The following is a 21,270-nucleotide window of genomic DNA, read 5'->3' as shown; positions in this document are numbered from 1 at the left end:
TATGAGACTATCGGTTAGGTTTAAGGTAGAGAGGTAGGTTTTTTTTATTTTAAACTCAATAGAGTATTAAAGGGACAGTTCACCCAGAAATGAAAATTCTCTCATAATTTACCATCACACCATCCCAGATGTGTATGACTTTCTTCTGTTGAACATTTCTTTTTAATAGCAAAATTTTATTAATGAAAGAGTGCAACAAAAATCCATCTTCAAAACCATGTCTTTACCCAAATACACTTTGATAAACCTATAATAATGATTTATATTTTAGAGCTGTCGGGATGGATTTCGCAGGAAATTGCATGCATACGTCATTCGCCCTTGCGTGTTCACGTCATATCCGTACACAGAGAAAATAAGCTCCGGATACTGTAAGCCTGTGTATGGTGTGGGATTAGCGTGAAGCTGAATGTTTGTCATCTCAACAAATGAGAAAAATTGATGATCATGTATCAAACGTCAAACCTCCGGGGAATCACCGGTTGTAAAAACAAAGAAACCCCGAACAGAGCAGAGTTTACAAGTAAAAAGTGAAAACAACCGAGTCCGTAATAAAACCTGAATCAACATCGGCTTGGCTTTCCAGAGATGGCTATTTTCTTACTCAACAGGTAAGATATTTATTTGATTTGGTTTATGTATAGTTGTGCAATCACACACACACATGTCTGTCTCGACCACATTCATCTGTGCAGAGGAGCAGAGCCGAACCACAACCAAAACAACGTTCTTCCACAAGATGCATGTAGTTTATATCTTTCATCCGAAAATGTAATTAAATGAAAATCATTTACTCGCCCTCATCACATTCCAAACCTGTATGATTTTCTTGCTTCCATCAAACACAAAAGGAGATTTTAGGCAGGTTGTTCAGGCTCTTTCCTATGCAATTTAAGTGAATAAAGTTAACTTTTGCCATTTTTGGATCTCGATAGCCCCTGGTCACCATTCTCTTTCATTTTATGGAAGAGAGCAGCATGAACATTCTGCTTAACTTCTCCATGTGTGCCGCACAGGAGGAGGAAAGGTTACCATACAGGTTTGGAATGACATGAGGGTGAGTAAATAATGGCAGTTTTATTTAAAAAAAATTTAACCATGCCTCAACCCTCTTCAGATCTTTTCCCTGGCCCATTTCTTAGATGATAGATTTGCATATGTAAAAGCATTCAAATTCATAAGCAATGCACCAATAGGAAATATGGACTCCTTTTTTTAACTATTCCCTGTGAGAGTTGATCTTAATGCTTATTAATAGAGAACAAGGATGAATAAGTATTATATCACTACAAATTATTTTAAAATTAAAAATGTCCCCTTTTGTTACTGAATGTTTAGCCATTTCCAAGTCCTCTAGAAGCATGTGGAAGAAAGGAGACCGCAAAAATGGTACAAATACATACAGAGAGCACAATAGATTTAGACGGATAAAGCACCCAGCCAATGCCAGACAGGCATTCTTTGCTTTCAACCAATGGGATATTTGGGTGGGGTATAAAATTTGCCGGGGGATGGGGAAGCAGCACTGCAAAGCTCAGCCCCTGGCCAGGACGAGGATAGACAAAGAAACACCGTAGCAACCGCAGCATCTCTCTGGTTACCTGGATCCAAGTCTGATTGCCCGAAGAGGACCAGATACTTTCTTGTCTTCCACCTGCTCATATTCTCTATTTTCCAAGTGTAGACTATCTCTAAGCAACCATGCCGGAGTGCTGGGACGGGGTGAGTGGGATGTCTGTAATCATAGTAATATAAATAGAGAGACAGAGAGACAGACAGACAGACAGACAGGCATTGAGTGTGCATAAGTTATTCTGCTATGAATAAATAATGCAGCTTATAATGTCAATGGCTTTATTTACATATATATATATATATATATATATATATATATATATATATATATATATATATATATATATATATATACATACATGTGTGTGTATTTTGTAGCAGTTTGCTAACAAGCATTTTGACCTATTTTCCTGCCTATTTTGAAACAAATCCATAGGACATTTATGCTTTCCTGATGGCTAAACATTATAATAGTATTTTATCCCAATTAATTTTTCATGAAATAAAAAAATATGCATATGAAAAATCTTATATAAAATAAAATTCTATATATTTTCTAAATTTAATAATGGGGAAAATATAAAGCTCATTGTGCATTTGTGATGTTGCGCATGAGGTAATGTCCAGCCATGTATGTGTATGTGGTGTCCATTTGCACTGACACACTAACACACTGACACCCATCATTTAATGTGCGCTCCAACATATGCATGCACCTCTGCTGTAACCTGTGTGTAAGGGTATGCGTCTGTATATATGACAGTAAATAATTCTTATGACTGTTTAAAAATCTAGAAATCAACAAAAAACTCCTGACAAGGACAAATCAATGACCTTAAGCTTGAAAAATGAACAGCTACTACAGAAATTCATGAGAGATTATGATCCCAGATGAAGATTGGATTACACAAAGGTTGCTATTTCAGAGCTCAGGAGACTAAATGGAGAAAATATGATTAAGCATCCAATTTGTCTTGGATGTTTCTACTAAGATTCCCTTTATGAAAAATAAAAAATAGACTCAAATGAGACAATTGTTGACATACAGTAAGAGTATAGAGCTATAAAATAAATGAGGATAGCTTTTAATTTGATGAGAAACATTTGAGTTGTCTAGGAGAAACAACTGAGATAGTGACTAGATATACTTTGTGATTTTTCTTTCCTATGGGTTGTATTCCAGAGCGCATAGTGTTTTTTAGAGTGTGATGACTTGTCCCATATCTAGGTCAAATTCCATACTTATCCTTTAGTGTTTGTTGTAGCCTATATTTTCTCCCTAGAAAACCTGCTCTGCATTTTGCCGCAGTGAAAGCTGTTGTAGGCTGCCTTGAGATTTCATCATGACCTCAATACAGAGGGACACAAACAGCTGTCCTTAACTAAAACACACATACACACATCACTTGCCTGACCTTACACAATTTTCCCATCTTCAAAAATACTGAATGACAGGGGCTTAAACCTCACGGGAGATTTTTTTTCCCCCGTCTCTGCCTCGAATTGCATTAAGCATAAAAGTGGTTTGCCTCTGAAGTGTGCTGCCTGCAAGGTGACTGCCAGGATTTTTGAGTATGACTATGGAAAGAAAAGCTAGATATGCTGAAATAATCTTTTGGAATGAAAAATATATACATCCATTGCTCCCCCGCTCAGAATAAGCCTGAGACTTAATGTGGGTTAGCACAGATTAAAATGCCTTTGGAACTGGCGAATGGTATTGCATTATAAGAATGTGTGCATTAATCTGGGATCAGACACTCTAATTAAAGATATATCAGTCTTGTTTTCTAACTCTGTCACTTTTTATTGTATTCTTTTTGTTTACGAGTGTTTACATAGGACTTATGTTGTTACAGCCGACTACTGCAATTCAAATAATTCTTCTGTTTCGGTGAATCAAATATACACAACAACATTACAAATAGGCGGAATTGAGGTAAATTGAAAAACTTTGTCTTTCACCCTACAAATAGGTAATATATGTTTAATAGATACAGACAGTTAGATAGATAGATAGATAGATAGATAGATAGATAGATAGATAGATAGATAGATAGATAGATAGATAGATAGATAGATAGATAGATAGATAGATAGATAGATAGATAGATAGACAGATAGATGGAGTATACTGTATATATGGTGAAAATGGGTAATGTGGGACATTTAAGCTTAATCATATGTCAGGCAAGATTAAGGTCATCCTAAACTAATATCTAAACTATATGACACAAAGTGGATCATGCATAAAACAACAGCAATTCAAAATGATCATGATGTTTCCCAGTTTACCTGTATTTACCCTATATAATACAGTATGAACATAAAAAAGAAACATCAAATCCCAAAACATTTATCATTTTGGGGGTATTTTTTGGTCTGCTAAACCAGAACTGAAAGGTTCAGGCCACTCAAGAGATCTGTTTTGGGTCAGTGACCATGCAGGACAAGCCAAGACCCATCCGGACCATTCCGGTCTGAATTTTCTGAAACGGTTGTTTTTGTTTTGTAGGAACACGACATTGAAACCCCTTATGGGATGTTGCACGTGGTGATCCGCGGGGCTCCCAAGGGCAACAAGCCAGCTATCCTGACCTTCCATGATGTTGGGCTCAACCGTAAGTAAACTGATTGTTGTGTGTGTAGTGTGTGTGTGTGTGTGTGTGTGTGTGTGTGTATGTGTGAAATTGGTGATGGGGCAGTTGTGGAGAGAGTGGAGTGTTATCCATACCTGGGCAGTGTGCTTCTGACCAGCTCCGGTTTGACAGCAGAGGTCTCACTCCGAATCAGTCGAGCGGCATTATCTTTTCATCAGTTGCGTAACGCTGTGTGGAAGTTACCCGGTTTGTCACTCTGCACGAAGCTTCAGGTATTCTTGGCCACGGTCATTCCCTCCCTTCTCTATGCTTGCGAAACGTGGACCCCCTTAATGGAACATCTTCGCCGGTTAGAAACATTTAGGCTGGCCTGCCGAAGATCCATCCTGGGTTTAACCAGACTGGATTGTGTGAGGAGCTCACAAATCCTTGAAAGATGTGGACAAAGTCCCATCGGTGAGCTCCTCCTGCTGGCAAGGTTGCGTTGGCTGGGTCATGTAGCCCGCATGTCCAGCCACCGCATGCCTAAACAGCTTTTGTTCGGCCGGATAGAGGGGGCTAAGCGGCCGTGGCACGGGCTAGAGAAGAGATGGAGTGATGTGGTACAGCAGGATGTGGAGCTGAGTGGACTTGCCGATGACTGGTACCAGCGGTGTCAAGATCGGACTCTTTGTAGGAGGCTTGTGAAGGACGCTACTGGCCAGTTGGAGGCAGTCACCTTCCAACAACAACGGAGGGCAGAGGAGCGACGCTCACAACAACGAGCAGAGCGCCGGGTGCCAACTTGCTAAAGCACAGCAAGTTGGCACAGTAGGGGGCACAGGTGGTGCATCAGCCAGTCATCTCAGTCAGTCGACCCGTGTCACCTGTTGGATCTGTCCCGTGACCTCCTGCCAGCGGGCGTTCGACACTTCACGTGGTCTAAACGTGCACATAGCCTGGCACAAGCACTTAGTGGTGAATGGCGGTTGTTGTTGTTGTATATGTGTGTGTGAGTGTGTGTGTGTGTGTGTGTATGTATATATATATATATATATATGTATATATATATATATATATATATATATATATATATGTATATATGTGTGTGTGTGTGTGTGTGTGTGTGTGTGTGTGTGTGTGTGTGTGTGTTTGTACGTACAACCAAGGTGAACAAAGCCCTCCAGTACCCGAAGCAACACAATTTCCTCTGCATCATCTGTCTTCAAGCATTGATCTGGAGTTAATTTCTCCATCTGTACAAACAACACAACATGTTTGTGTGTTAGTGTGTGTGTGCGCTTTTACATCTATGCAAATTCAAAGAGCATTGCTCTGGAAGTGATGTGTGTGGGCTGTGATCAGAGGTGTCATTTGGATGCCAGCTGACTGCAGTTTATAAGTTTTTTTAAAAGATCATGTTCAGTGTGAGACGGGATTGAACTCAGGTGGCAGGTGATCTCAGATATGCAAATGGGACAGTGCTGAAGCTGGTAAAAATAAAAGAATCTATAAAAAGTCATAAGAAACACAAATGATAAAAAAGGTGAAAACACAAAAGGCTTGTATTAGAGATTAGTTGTACAAACTAGCTACAGATTTATATATCCTGTTTAAAATGTTCATAATTACTTTATTATTATTTTATACTATATTGTTGCTTTTCTTAGCAACTTGAACAAGTGCTTAGCTACTTAGCTCAATGAACAAGTACATTTTAAAAAATGAGGAAAATAATGGAACTACTTTCTTGTGCGACGGATCAGAATCTGCCGTTGCTGGTTCAAACCAAATGATGCATCCAAGCCTTCATTAGTAATTCAAAAATGTCACTTCAGAAATACAAGTTATTGGATAAACAAGGATGGATGAATGGATGTGTGTGTGTGTGTGTGTGTAGTTGTGAGAGACAGAGAGAAAGAGAGAGAGAGAGAGTGAGAGATATGAGTGTGTGCAATCACCTGTTGCCACTCCCCCACTTGGACACTACTTTTCCATATTTCGTGGTAGCCGATGCGCAAGAGTCATTCACTGTAGAAACAGCACGTCCTCTCCAATGTGGAAACTCTGGTAAGAGGTAAGCGCCTAGAGATGTGTAATTAATCAGTCTATAATCATCTCTCAGCTGTGATGAGCCATAATGCTGAAGTTGTTTGTTTAAAGCTATTTCCTAGGTTTAGTAATGTAGTAGTAATACAAGCAATCATGAAGAGCTGTTGTATGTAAACACTAGCTGATGCGGATTTACGTCACATCACCAAACTGGCTCATATTACACACAAAAAGTATCTTTTGCCACCACCTGCTGGCTAACATATGTAATGTAAAAAAAAAAAACATGTAAAAAGAGACATGTACAGTACTGTAGCTCTTAACACAACTGCACTGCTCTTACACTTTAGTTTAGAACGGCATGAACACAAGCGGAGTGAAGAACACAGTGAAGCGTCCGAGTGCTGATGGCGTCAGTCCATCAGTGCTCAAGGAACGTCTCTCGTCCAATCAGATTCGAGGACTGGAACTAACATTTATGTATTTTATTTATATATTAGGCCTACTGTATATTTATATTTTATGTTTTTTATAATATATTCATATGTGTAATATATATATACTGTATATATATACTATATATATATATATATATATATATATATATATATATATATACACACACACACACACACACACACACACACACACTCTACCGGTCAAAGGTTTTGAAACACTTGACTGAAATGTTTCTCATGATCTTAAAAATCTTTTGATATGAAGGTATATGCTTAAATGTTTGAAATTAGTTTTGTAGACAAAAATATAATTTTGCCACCACATTAATTTATTTAATTACAAAACTGTTTTTGAAATTTATGACTTGGACCAAATAATAAAGAAAAGCAGCCAATAAGTGCCCAACATAGATGGGAACTCCTTCAATACTGTTTAAAAAGCATCTCAGGGTGATACCTCAAGAAGTTGATTGAGAGAATGTCAAGAGTACATGTCTGCAAAATCTAGGCAAATGGTGACTACTTTGAAGATGATAAATATGACACAATTTTGATTTATTTTGGATTTTGTTTAGTCACAACATAATTCCCATAAATCCAATTATGTTACTTCATAGTTTAGATGACTTTGCTATTATTCTAAAATGTGAAGACATTTTTTTTTTTTTTTAAATAAAGAGTGTTTCATAAATTTTGACCAGTAGTGTATATATTAAATGTAATTTTAAAAAAGATATAATAAATAAAATATATAAAAGACAATAAAATTACAACATTTAAAAAAGTGAGAGAGAGAAAGAGCAATATGTAGGTCAGAAAAACATACCCATCACGCAGGGTAGGAGGAAGGTCATCACTGCGGCATGGAGTAACTGTGTCTCTCTTCTCCGCTGCGGATACATGCATTAGTATGCAGGGCCTTTCTCTATTATGACACGTGATTTCGCGAAACATGACTCAGTGTGAGAGAGCGAGACCCAGACCACCGAAAGGAGACACTGCCCTATATAAAAAAATACAAAGTGAGCAATACGGAGTAGGGCAGATAATCTGGCGACAAGATTCATGTCATGATGCGGCACTACTTGCACAGCCCTGAATTCTCCGGCAAGTTTTCTTCTTTAGGTTTCAAACCATCACCAAAGACAATTTCAGAAATCCGATTTTAGAGGTCTGGTTAATGAGAGCCTAAATGGAGACTAATTTATTCATTAAATGCATTTAATAGCTTCAAGACCTGCCAAAACACCATTTGCTGTTGATTAGATGAGATGGCACATTATAGAATGATTATTATAAGTCCCGCTTAAGGAGTTAGCTAGAACACTCAAGCTGTTTTGTTTCTTTATTTTATAATTTAAGTAGGCCAACAACTGTAGCGGGAGAGATGGGAAGGGAAGCTGATTTTCAGAACTGCTCCAAATCGGTATTGATATATAATGTGTAATGTGACGTAAAAATATCCAATGAGGCCATTTTCCACTTCCATACATTTTAAAGGTGCACAAAGTCATTTTTTCCACTTTAATTTGTGTGTAATTTATGTGCCGTTAGCGTCATCAAACAGAATTGCAAAAATAATGATTGTTTCTTGAACACTCCCCTAATCTAACATTGGTCGGACATAAAGATAGAAAAAATAGGGTATTACTATAATGCCATCAACATAAACAGTTGCTTTAATGAAAATGTATATATTGTGCTGCAGCTATAAGAGTCATTGTAAAGTCCAAGACTGCTATTGTATCGTATTTTTGCAAAACAAAAATAAATGTCTTATTGCGTCTTTATTTCCAGTCTTAATAAAATATATTCATACATATTTCTCTCTCTCTCTCTCTCTCTCTCTCTCTCGATCTGAGCAGACAAGTTGTGCTTCAACACATTCTTCCACAATGAAGACATGCTGGAGATCACCAAGCATTTTGTGGTGTGCCATGTGGATGCCCCAGGCCAACAGATTGGTGCCCCACAGATGCCACAAGGGTAAGGCAAAAACACACCATTATTAGCCATTTAACAAGGGCTGTCAATCAATTAACATTTTTATACAGATTAATTAATTAAATTAATTGCATATAAACCTATTTGCTGAAAAAGCCCCTCAAATAACATTAATTAAATATATAATGATAAATAGATATCTTTAAATATTTACTATATATTTATATATATATATATATATATATATATATATATATATATATATATATATATATATATATATATATATACACATATATATAAGGATTCAGATAATTAAAATGCATTACATTATTGTGTCAGAGGAGTTATCATTGATAAGACAATACAAAAGCTGCTATTATTGAACATAAGCCAATCGTTGGCATACAGTTCACAGCAATCCATTTTGCAAGTGAATTTGTCAGTCAGTCAGAGATTTATTATGACCCGTCAATGTACACCTGCGTCAGACGGATGCTTTTGGAGCATTTCGCTTTGGTTGCATCACGTCATAAACATACCATATTTAGGTCGCTGAGTCAAGGCAAACCTAGTTTAATACTTAGAAGAACATACCTTGAGATCCCTTAGTTCGTATATGAGCTCTATCAAGCTGTGCATTGAGCGCAAGAATTTATCCTCGTGCTGTGCTATCTGCTGAAGGGTTGTTTTGCTCTTTGTAAAAACTGCGCATTGCCATTACAGCTGAAGTTTCATTTACTGACCCTTGGAGAAAGCAGGTGGTACTTCAAGCTTGAATTTCTCAGTAATCTTCCTTATTATGGTCTGGGGACATGATTAATTGCGTTAATTTTTAATAGAATTAATTGCACTGAATTAACACGTTAAATCGACAGACCTACATTTAACAGAAGATGTTGGTTAACCTCTCAGGACAACTCAAGATATTTTTCAAAATATGCTTTTTCTGGGCTTGTTACTACCAGGCACCAGTACCCCACCATGGATCAGCTCGCTGGGATGCTTCCTAGTGTGGTGCAGCACTTTGGGTGAGTGTGGTCAGATTATACTTCAAGTTCAAGCAGTCTTGTTGTGCAAAGTCCAACGAAATTCCAATTTCAAATTCTTTGATTTCAAATATCATTGGATTTCTGTTTAAATTTCCTCATTTAAATTCTGCTTTGATCTCTTTTCTCTAGCTTCAAGAGCATTGTGGGAATTGGAGTTGGAGCTGGTGCCTATATCCTTGCCAAATTTGCGGTTCTTAAATCTTTGACAACTTATTATGACTTACAATGTATAAAGTTTGCTGAATGCTCGGTTTGTGTGCATTCAACATAGTAATTCAATCCTGATTTCTCCCAATAGTTGATTTTTCCTGATCTCGTGGAAGGTCTTGTTCTTCTCAACATTGATCCCAATGGAAAAGGCTGGATCGACTGGGCCGCAACAAAATTGTCTGGACTCACCAGTGCTTTACCAGACACTGTATTGTCCCACCTCTTCAGCCAGGTACAATAATAATGGATATAAAACAACAAATGCTCTAATGTTAGTACAATGTTCATGGGCAGAAGTTAGTGGGAGGTATATTTCTTACTTTGAGCTCTAGATACAAGCATTTAGTTACTTTAGAAAATACATTTCAAAGCTTAAAATAAATTATGCACACAACTATTGGCCTTATCCATGTCAACCTTGTTTTAAATTGTGCAGCTTTCAAATTTCTCATTTTGTATAGCCTATATTTAATATAGGGTACACTTTTTTACTTGTGAATTTCCATGTCTTTTTTAGTTGTTTGTGATTACTCGATAAGGATGTTTATAAATAATTTTATAGAGATTGTAAAGATTAATTTTAGCCAATGAAGAGGTTTAGAGCTGTGCATAACAAAAACATTTATATTCACTATAGAAATGTACAAGACTTTTCCAAGACTGATAATCACAATTAAAAAATGTCCATGATACCTAAAAATAGCTATTATTTAGTACATATATACATTTAAAACTTAAATCTAAATCTAAAAAATATATATAATGTTAAATGGAAATCTTGAGCTAAATATTTAGCTAACATTTTCAGAAGTGAAATCAGACTGTTGAACTACACCGCATGTAATGTTAGTATTAATACTTTTGTAATTATTTTCATATGTAAATAACACATTTAGCTGTGTTTGAATTACAGGAAGAGCTTATGAACAACACAGAGGTTGTACAGAGCTACCGTCAACAGATCAATAACACTGTAAATCAGTTCAACCTACAGCTCTTCTGGAACATGTACAACAGGTAATTGCCTCATTAAAGGAATAGTTCACCCAAAATGTAAAATTATCTCATCATTTATTCAATCTTATGCCATCCTAGATGTGTATGACATTCTAACTTCTGCAGAACACAAATTAAGATTTTAGAAGAATTTTTCAGCTCTTTTGTTCCATACAATGCAAGTGAATGGGTGCCAAAATTTTGACACTCCAAAAATCACACAAGTCAGCATCAACGTAATCTATAAGACTCAAGTGGTTGAATCAATGACTTCAGAAGTGATATGATAGGTGTATGCGAGAAACAGATCAATATTTAAATCAATTTTTACTAGAAATTCTCCTCCCTGCTCAGTCGGTCTCCACTTTAACTTTCACATTCTTCTTCTTCTGTTTTTGGTGATTCACATTCTTTATGCATAATGGACAGGGAGTAGAATTTCTGCAAAAATTATAAATATTGATCTGTGTCTCACCCACACCTATCATATCACTTCTGAAGAAGTAACCACTGGAGTATGGATTACTTTTATGCTGACTTGTGTGATTTTTGGAGTGCCAAAATGTTGGCACCCATTTGCTTGTATTGTAAGGACCTACAGAGCTGAGATATTCTTCTAAAAATCTTTAGAACTTTGTGTTCTGCTGAAGAAAGAAAGTCATACACATCTGGGATGGCATGAAGGTGAGTAAATGATGAGAATTTTCCGTTTTGGGTGAACTATTCCTTTAAAATTTACATAAAACTATGCAAAATGCATGAGAAGAAATAAAATGTATGTTTGGTAAAGGACTTGGTTTGAACGTATGAAAATCTCTTTTTCTCAGCCGCAGAGATTTGGAAATGAACCGCAGTGGCTCTGTGTTGAACGCCAAGACCCTGAGGTGAAGACTAACTTAAATAAAGCCTCACTAATCTCATTTACATATGCCTGTGTGATCAGAGAGTTTGACAAATTCAGTTTCTTGCAGGTGCCCGGTCATGTTGGTCGTTGGAGATAATGCTCCGGCTGAGGAGGGAGTGGTGAGTTTTTGTCTTTTCTCATCCGTCCATTTTTTTTATCAATAATGCACCCAAAATTAGATTTTTCTCACCATTTTCTCACTCACTCGTGTTGCTCCAAACCCGTGTAACTTTCTTTCTTCTGTGGGACATAAAAGGAGATGCAAGGTAAAATATCGCCTTTTATTTTCCATGGAAGAAAGTCATATGGGTTTGTAACAACATTGGGGGGCTGGGGGTACATTTTTTCTTTAAGCTTCCCTCCTACCAAACAGTCTCTTATCTTGTCTATGCCCCCTCATGTGTCGCCTCTGTGGCATAACTGGCAAACTACAAAGAGGAAGTGTTTTGTCATCTAGTGACAGCCTAATTGAATCTCCATGCCTCTTGCTTCCTCTGTTTGCCTCCTCCTGGCGTTCTCTCTTCATCCCTCTTCCTCAGCTCCGGTTGTCTCGTTGGAGCTGATGGCACTGGCCTGGGTTGAAGTCTTGGGCTTTGCCAGCTTGTATGCTCTTATGTTTAACCTGGCAAAGCCCTTTAATCTAGCATATGAAAGCTGGGCCACTACCCCATCACTTCTTATCAGACACACAGAGTGAATCCCCAGTCAATTGGAACATTTTCCCATAGTAAATAAATTAATGGGTAACAATGGGAACAGGGATTTGCCTGGCCCTAGAATAAGTCAATTCTCAAGTCCATTTTTTTTTCTTGAATACACTCAGACTCATCTCTGCTACTATTTTGAGTTGTCATTAGAATCATGAGGAGAATTACAGAGAGAGTGTCCATCCTTTTTTCAAAGTGTGGAATGGAATATGATTCATCTCTGCAGTTTTGCATTCACTGGGTCATGCCTCAAGAACACTCACAAACTTTCTGCATGATGTTCAGTATGATGTTTTTTTAAGCAAGTTAAATTATGCTATAAATGTCCTTATAAACCACATTTATAGCATAATACCCTTGTATTTACCAGTTTGTAACCTAAAAAAATTTCCTATACATACAGTATAATATATGTTAGTGTGTGTGTACATATAGTGAGAGAGAGGCTATTTAAGATTTTATATATATATATATATATATATATATATATATATATATATATATATATATATATATATACACACACACACACACACACACACACACACACACACACACACACACACTGGTGGCCAGATGTTGCTGTTTCGGAAGGTATTTGGTACTTTAATTCACCAAAGTGGCATTCACCTGACCACAAAGTATAGTCAGGACATTATTGATGTAAACAACAGCACCATCACGTAAGTAATTTTTATCAAATCTAGACAGACCCCATTACCATCACTCCAACACCTTATCCTTGAGTAATCATGCTAAATTGCTAATTTGGTACTAGAAAATCACTTGACATTATATCAAACACAGATGAAAGATATTTGTTTTGTTAACTGAACCTTAACATTGTCTTTGTGTTTGTTTTTGAGATGCCACAGTATGCAATAGACTGAAATGTCTCGAGGTCAATATTAGGTCAAAAATGGCAACAAAAAAAAAACTCAATAAAAAAAAAGTGTATTATATATGTGTTATAAATCTCTGTTAGCATGATGTACAGTGTTTTTCAAGCTAATGTTCTATGTTCTCAGGTTGAGTGCAATTCCAAGCTGGATCCAACCAACACCACATTCCTGAAGGCAAGAGAACAGAAAAAAAACACTTTTCAGACTCGTTTGGCCCACAAATTGCGACATTTCTGAAATGACATATTATTTGCTTTGTTTTAGATGGCTGACTCTGGTGGAATGCCTCAGATTACACAGGTGAGATTTCTTGACTATGGTTACTCTAATAAATGCTTCAGTTAAAGATACTGATTATGTTTTTTTTTTTATTGATTCATATTATGTTTAATGTTTTGATTACTACAGCCTGGAAAACTCACAGAGGCATTCAAGTACTTTCTGCAGGGGATGGGTTACAGTAAGTCTAATTAAAAAATCTTTTTATTATCAGTTCAATAATTCACGATGCTGTTTGGTGAAGTCTGCACCTCCAGCAATCAAGAAATCAATCAATTCTACTACGGCAATCTACCTCTAAACCAATCTACCCATGTAAACCCAGTGTCCCTTTCCATTCAGTCTCCGATTATTATAATTGTGTTGCCAGTTGAATCCAGTATTGTCTCTCTCTCTCCCATGTGTTTCTATTTGTTGAGACTTCAGTGAGAGTATGGAAATGCGTATTAGTTTGTGTGAACTTGGAGTTAGTTAATGTAGGTGGCAAACTTGTCCCCAAAACTGAGCTAAATCTAACAAAACGTCTTTTGAGAACATGGGGACTTCTGTATTTGAAAAACTGATTAATAAATAAAGTACTGTAAATTGTGTTTTTTTCCCCCCTAAAAAAATTTACTATATGATTATGGGTTAGGAATAGGCTGCCATATGGTAATTATGACTAGCTTTATGTTAAAAGGTAGAAGTCTATGGTTTGTCCCTATTAAGCCAAGTAAACATTTCTGTGTGTGTGTGTGTGTGTGTGTGTGTGTGTGTGTGTAGAGATGTATTTGTTGTAATCTGTACCTTATGTGTATTTCCCTGCCCTTCCTCAGTTGCTTATGTAAAGGATCGGAGAATGAGTGGGGGGCCAGGTACTTCCTACTTCCTGTTCACTCCTGCCCCTCTTCCTCACCCCAAGTCATCATTCAGATGATACGTGTAGTTTACTCTTGTAATCCCTTGATTTTTTTGGTTGACCATGATTGATTTCTGTATTTACCTGTCCCAGACTGATATTTCCATTCATTCCATTTCTTTATTGATCAGTGATTTTTCCTCTGGTGAATAAACGTGCTTTGCTCTTTTGCACACTGCATTCATCGAATGCCCTCTCATGATCTGCATGGCAATTATTTCCAAATGTCAGGCGTGTGTGTTAATATTATGTGATTGTAAATGGTGCACTAAGTATATTCTACTTAACGATCTACACTTTAAGAAGTGAATAGTACATTTGACATATTTTTAAATGATGCACACTCACATGAGATGAAATTTCCCCCTCATGGTGGTTACCATGTTGAGATAATTTGAATACCACCCACATTACCTCAGCAACGGGCCCTTTATTGGACACTTTTGATTACTTCAGCCAAAAGGGTATTTCTACAATAGTATCGATATTTGAAAACTGATAACTCTCACTATAAACCGGGGCGAAGCCAGGAGTTTTTCAAAGGGTGGCCAGGCAGGGGCAAGCGATCAGTCTGTGGTGGCACAGAAATGTTCAAGCAGCATTTTTATGTCATCGGGCTCTCACTCGCAATTGCTGTTTTAGAATTTTTTTTGGTCATTTTTTAGGCAGAATTTAGTTCTTTAGAGGTGAAATCATCTTTGTACCCACTAGCTCCGCCACTGACTATAAAGTCCTAAATCACTGTTGTATCGACCAGCAAAACAAACAGAATTACTTCGTGCACCTTAAATTATATTTCAAAAACATTAGACTAAATCATTATTTTTACTTTCAGGAACATGACATGCACAGTAGAGTGATCTTTTCTCTCAGAATTATATTTAAAATGGTCAGATACAGAAACTTGCTATTCGACAGTATTTGTTGGAAATCTTTAAGAGTTCTGCAAGAACCTGTTAAAATATATCCTGCTTTAAAAAATGGCAACATCAAGAATTGGAAGGCTCAATAGGACTAGTTTCAATCTAATAATGTAAAAAAAAAAAATGACAAAAATCTTGCTTTCCAGTAAAAACATATAAACATCCTTAAAACAATATACATTTACTTGAGAAGGAAAATACTTATTTTCAGTGAATATATTTAGAATTAAGTACATTTTCTTATTCCTTTTGCAGATTTTTTTTCTTCTCCTTTTAAGCATTAATCTAACAAATATAATGAGGTTTATGCTTAAAAAAAAAAACATTTACCAATGGGGTAAGAAGCAAAAACGTAATGTTGTATGGATGGTAGTAATTCTACTGAAAACAAAAATACTGATTAATGGAATAGTTCACCCAAAAAGGAAAATTCAATGCAAGTGAATTGCGGCCAGAACTTTGAAGCTCAAAAAGCACATAAAGGCGGCATAAAAGTAATCTATGGGACTCCAGTGTTTAATCTAAATCTTCAGAAACTATATCATAGCTATGGGTGAGTAACACATAAACATTTTATTTCTCTTTTTCTATAAATCTCCACCTTTGACCAACCCTCTCCATTGAGTGATGAAATGAACCAAGAATGTGAGTCAACATGAAACAAAAGAAGAAAATTGGGAAGTGAAAGTAGAGATTTTATAGTAAAAAAGGACTTCAATAACCACACATATCATAACACTTCTGAAGACATTGATTTAACCACTGGAGTCGTATGGATTACTTTTATGCTGCCTTTATGTGCTTTTTGGAGTTTCAAATTTCTGGCCACCGTTCATTTGCATTGTGAGGACCAACAGAGCTGAAATATTCTTCTAAAATTCTTAATTTCTGTTCTGCAGAAGAAAAAAGAATTTAAATTTTTGAGTGAACTATCCCTTTAAGAATATTATTTTTCTAGTGAAAACAAAGGCACTTAGATGCCAAGAATCTGTATGGAGGCTTATTAAGTTGGTTTTGAGCCAGTCTGAAGTATTTATAGTAATGTAATTAGCTTAAAGCTAAAATTATCCCAAGAAAAATCTCAAGCATTTCATCCCTGCCTTTTCTGCAACATGTCATACAGCCTGGACAAATTCACTTTTGGATATGGAATGAGTATTCAACATTTCCTCTCTTTCTCTCAGTGCCTTCAGCCAGTATGACCCGTCTGGCTCGGTCACGAACAGCCTCTCTGACCAGTGCCGGCTCCGTGGATGGTTCTCGCAACCGCGCATGCACACACTCCGATAGTGGCGAGGGCGTCGGCCAGGTCAGCCACACCATGGAAGTTTCCTGCTGAGCCTGCATTCACTTCCTCACACGCACACATTTAGAGAGGCACAACATGAAAAGAAGGTCTGAGAAGAATATTTTCCATGTCTTTTTCTCTCATTTTTGTTTTTCAGTGTTAGCTGTCTTAACCTGTAAAACAAAGACTTGATGTCCTTCTACCCTTTAGAACAGTGTTTGGTTCTCCCGACTTTGTAACACGGTTTCTTATCACCAGTCATGTCAGAAGAAGAGTATGAAACAAAGCAAGAAAAAGAGGAAGGGTGGTAGGGGGTCTTAAAAGAGTGACATTTGTTGCCATGTTATAAATGCTCTCCCTCTCTGTCTTGAGCGAAATCGAAGCAATTGTATTGTCAAAGAGGGCAAAAGTCTTTCAACCAATGAACAGCAGCTTTCGGCTAATCGTCTCAGCTCATTCAGTCTTTAGGAGTGTATGTATTACCACATATTTATAAACAATATTTATTACACATCGGTACACCGTGTCCTAACCAGGTGCAGAGTTTCTATCGTCAATTACTAAAGCTACAGTATCACGTCATTTTGTGTTACTTTTATGACTCATTTTTAGGCTTGTGTGGTCTTCGGGTCTCGTTCCTTAGTACTGTGCATCGCAAGTGTAACACGATCAGTTGAGTTACCTCGATTATGAATGCTTGTAAATTTAGTTGATTATGTTATGCAAATGTTTAAAATGTATTGTTAGGAGTCAGACATTATAGTAAGTGTTTTGATATCATAAGACAGCTTTGTGTGAGAAACAGGGTGAAAAGTACGTGTTTATTAACTGATATTCTGCCCTTTTACTCGTGATTTGTGTGAAAGGAAATAAAAGTCATTGTTGTTTTAGCGCCTCTAGTGTTCATTTCACCAGGAAACTACAGGTATAGTTACCCACTTCTATGAGACCGGTTAGAAATTGCTACATGAAAAAGTGAGGTTTTGGACCAATAACATTCTGTTTCCAGGAATGGAAACCAAGCGACTGACATAACATCTTATTGCGCTTCACATTTATATTTTATTTAACTGGTTTCTCAGCATAACATATAAGAAATTGCCTGTATCGTTTATTGTTTTATTGCATCACGCCTGGTCAGGACAGGTTTGCTAAAATGCTATATTTAGTCGTTACTTTCACACTATGCACTAGTATAATCAAGCACACTTTCAGATAATCAAAGAAGACATACAACACTAGTACCCTACTTATAGTAGTGTGCACTTTCTGTCCTATGAAGGTGGCTTTGCCTGGGATTGGTTCTTACAGTCTCCCTTTTATAGACAATCAGCTTCTGACCCAAACCAAACTGGAACTGTCGACTGAGGCAGAGCCTGTGTGGTTTGCAGTTAGTTGCATTTAGGCTTTAGAAGTGTAGGCTCAACGCTTTCCACTTCCCTTACAGCACCTAGCCCTGCACGAAGAATATACCAAAGCTACTGAAACAAATGCACACAAACATACATTGGTGGCCAAAAGTTTGGAATAATGTACAGATTTTGCTGTTTCGGAAGGAAATTGATACTTTAATTCACCAAAGTGGCATTCAACTGATCACAATGTATAGTCAGGACATTACTGATGTAAAAAACTGCACTTTCACTATTTGAAAAAAGTCATTTTTGATCAAATCTAGACAGGCCCCATTTCCAGCAGCCATCACTCCAACACCTTATCCTTGAGTAATCATGCTAAATTGCTAATTTGGTTATAGAAAATCACTTGCCATTATATCAAACACAGTTTAAAGCTATTTAGTTTATTAAATGAAGCTTAACATAGTATTTGTGTTTGTTTTTGAGTTGCCACAGTATGCAATAGACTGGCATGTGTTAAGGTCAATATTAGGTCAAAAATGGCAAAAAAAGAAAGCGCTTTCTCTAGAAACTCGTCAGTCAATCATTGTTTTGAGGAATGAAGGCTATATTATGATTTCATACAAAAGGTGTACACGACAGTCTTAAAAGACACAGGACAACTGGCTCTAACAAGGACAGAAAGAGATGTGGAAGGACCAGATGAACAACTAAACAAGAGGATAAGTACATCAGAGTCTCTAGTTTGAGAAATGGACACCTCACATGTCCTCAGCTGACAGCTTCATTGAATTCTACCCACTCAACACCAGTTTCATGAACAACAGTAAAGAGAAGACTCAGGGGTGCTGGACTTATGGGAAGAATTGCAAAGAAAAAGCCACTTTTTCACAACGGAAAAAGACAATGTTAGAGTAGGCAAAGAAACAGATATTGGACAACAGATCATCGGAAAAGAGTGTTATGGATTTTAACCCCATTGAGCTTTTGTGGGATCAGCTACACTGTTAGACAGACACATCTATGGCAAGTGCAACAAGAAGTGTGGGGTGAAATGTCACCTGAGTATCTGGACAAACTTTCAACTAGAATAACAAGGATCTGCAAAGCTGTCATTGCTGCATGTGGAGGATTTTTTTGATGAGAACACTTTGAAGTAGTTAAAAAGTTCTGAAAAAACTTCTAATTTTAATAGTAATTTTTCACATTATTAATGTCCTGACTATAAATTGTGATCAGTTGAATGCCACTTTGGTGAATATAACTATAAGTACTAACTTCTTTTCATAAGAGCAAAATCTGTACATTATTCCAAACCCTTGGCCGCCAGTGTACATGCACACACACTCCCCGAAGAGGGCTGGGCTCTGCAAGGGAACAGAGCTTTTGTAAGCACGCACACAAAACTCGCACGCAACTTATACACATAAATAACACAGTAAGCTTCACATTTATTACAATCACGATATATTCAGGTGTTTAAATAAGATTACGGCCACAAAGTGCATGCTTATTTCATAATTTAGCCCTTTCCATTCACATTGCCTTTTTTTTTTTGTGGTATTTTACAAAGAACTGGTAAATATAGTGTTGCTTTGTTTAGCAACAGCACAAATAATTGTAGAAAAAGTACAGCAGACACTAAAAATGTGGATTGATGGTGTTAAATTATGTAAGTGACTGACATGAGCTTAGAGCTGATTGGCTGGCGCAGCTGCCTGATTACATTGACAAAGGATGGTTGAAAGAGTGTCGAGGAACCATTTCCATTGTACACTCACACTTATTGAATGTCAATTTCCTGCAGCTTCTTCCACTAGGAAGCACACATTGCAACATTTTTCAGGGGTGTTTCCTGTGTGTGTGTCTGTAAGGGGCGGGGCTTTCTGGAGCGTGTTGCTCCAAGCTCAGAATGTAGGGCAAATCCCACTACCAATAATCCCAATCCTTAAAAACACAATGTGCCCCGTCTCTCACATACACGTCCAGTTGCCCCCAAAGGGCTATCGACCCACGCAACGCATCGTGATTACCTCACTCCATGCAAAGCTGGGCGCAGGTTACTGTAGATACTGTACAAAGAGAGAAATTAATGATATGGATTACAAGATGTGAAAGAGAGGGAGAGATGGAAAAAGAGAATGGCTTGATGATGTACAGTGTTCAGGGTCATTGCACTGTAAAAAAAATCATGTTTTTAATCAATATTTTAGTTTTTTTTTTTTTTCCAGTAATTTTTTTTTTTTTTTTTTTTACCGTCTTTAAACTAGCAAAACCAGGGAAAAGTAAATAAAAATGGATTGGTATCCTTCTAAAGACTAAATGGACAAACATAAGTTCTTCCCCAGTATTGATTGATTAATGCAACCTTATGTTTGTGTCGTTTTCCTTTATTTCCTGTCTGAAGTATGCCGTGTTAGCTCTTATTAGATGAAGAGGATATCACTAGCCCACCTTTCAAGGGTGCACTTTTCCCCAATCCCTGATCTCTGCCTAGGGTCCCTGAATGTATTTTGTCCTTTGAAAGTGCTGTCAAGTATTGTCAATGTGGCCCCATATCTTTTCATTTGTACTCCAATCAGGGCTCGCACCAGTTCGACGTGCCACACCTTACCTTCCCTTGCATCCCTTTCCTTCTCAATCTATGTTCTACACAGTTTTTTGGGCATAAATCTAAAAATAGGTCTCTACCACTAGCCTTGTCGTGTAGAACAGTTAATTTATGATTCCCTTGAGTTCCTCTTTTGATAATATAATAATTCTTATTTAACCACGTGTTGCATCTTTTCTTGTGAACACTCAATGAATATTAATAATAATATGATCACTGTTGTTACAACTAGACATCGTTTTATACTAAGCAATACATTCTTTGTGTATTTTTCTTTATTTTTTGGAAGGGAGGCTGGTTGTTAAAAATATGTGTAAAGAAATGGTAGGATTCAATCTTAACCTGCTTTGCTATAATAAACAAAATTAAGACTAATGTGTTTATGTAATATGTGCATCTATATACAAGCTGTCATTGTCTGTGTACTTAAAAAAAGCTGAACATGCAACAAATAAAAATGGACATATAAAAGCAGATAATCTTTTGTTTGAGTGGTGTGCTTTTCATATTTTCTGTAGCTCAGCTGGTAGAGCA

General features: G+C 37.0%; 1 protein-coding gene across 7 annotated transcripts in view; it reads left to right on the top strand.

Moving 5' to 3' along the window:
* ndrg4 (NDRG family member 4) overlaps positions 1-21,206 on the top strand; it is a 38,767-nt gene extending 17,561 nt beyond the window's left edge. For 4 of the 7 annotated variants that reach the window (XM_052122905.1, XM_052122908.1, XM_052122907.1 and 1 more), the window contains 13 exons: positions 4,091-4,196; positions 8,530-8,650; positions 9,577-9,639; positions 9,790-9,850; positions 9,959-10,102; positions 10,784-10,887; positions 11,694-11,750; positions 11,838-11,889; positions 13,506-13,553; positions 13,644-13,679; positions 13,788-13,839; positions 14,474-14,512; positions 16,664-21,206. In XM_052122905.1, coding sequence (XP_051978865.1) covers positions 4,091-4,196; positions 8,530-8,650; positions 9,577-9,639; positions 9,790-9,850; positions 9,959-10,102; positions 10,784-10,887; positions 11,694-11,750; positions 11,838-11,889; positions 13,506-13,553; positions 13,644-13,679; positions 13,788-13,839; positions 14,474-14,512; positions 16,664-16,818 — 1,038 coding nt within the window. In that variant the 3' untranslated portion in view covers positions 16,819-21,206. Of the gene's footprint in view, positions 1-1,508; positions 1,723-4,090; positions 4,197-8,529; positions 8,651-9,576; positions 9,640-9,789; positions 9,851-9,958; positions 10,103-10,783; positions 10,888-11,693; positions 11,751-11,837; positions 11,890-13,505; positions 13,554-13,643; positions 13,680-13,787; positions 13,840-14,473; positions 14,513-16,663 lie in introns of those variants that run through there. The other 3 variants (XM_052122910.1, XM_052122911.1, XM_052122906.1) reach the window with 3 other exon arrangements.
* The last annotated feature ends 64 nt before the right edge of the window (positions 21,207-21,270 follow it).

Source organism: Xyrauchen texanus, chromosome 49, assembly GCF_025860055.1.
Source record: "Xyrauchen texanus isolate HMW12.3.18 chromosome 49, RBS_HiC_50CHRs, whole genome shotgun sequence".
NCBI lineage: Eukaryota > Metazoa > Chordata > Actinopteri > Cypriniformes > Catostomidae > Xyrauchen > Xyrauchen texanus.
The sequence above is the reverse complement of the archived record's forward strand: the minus strand, read 5'-3'. Positions and strand labels throughout refer to the sequence as shown.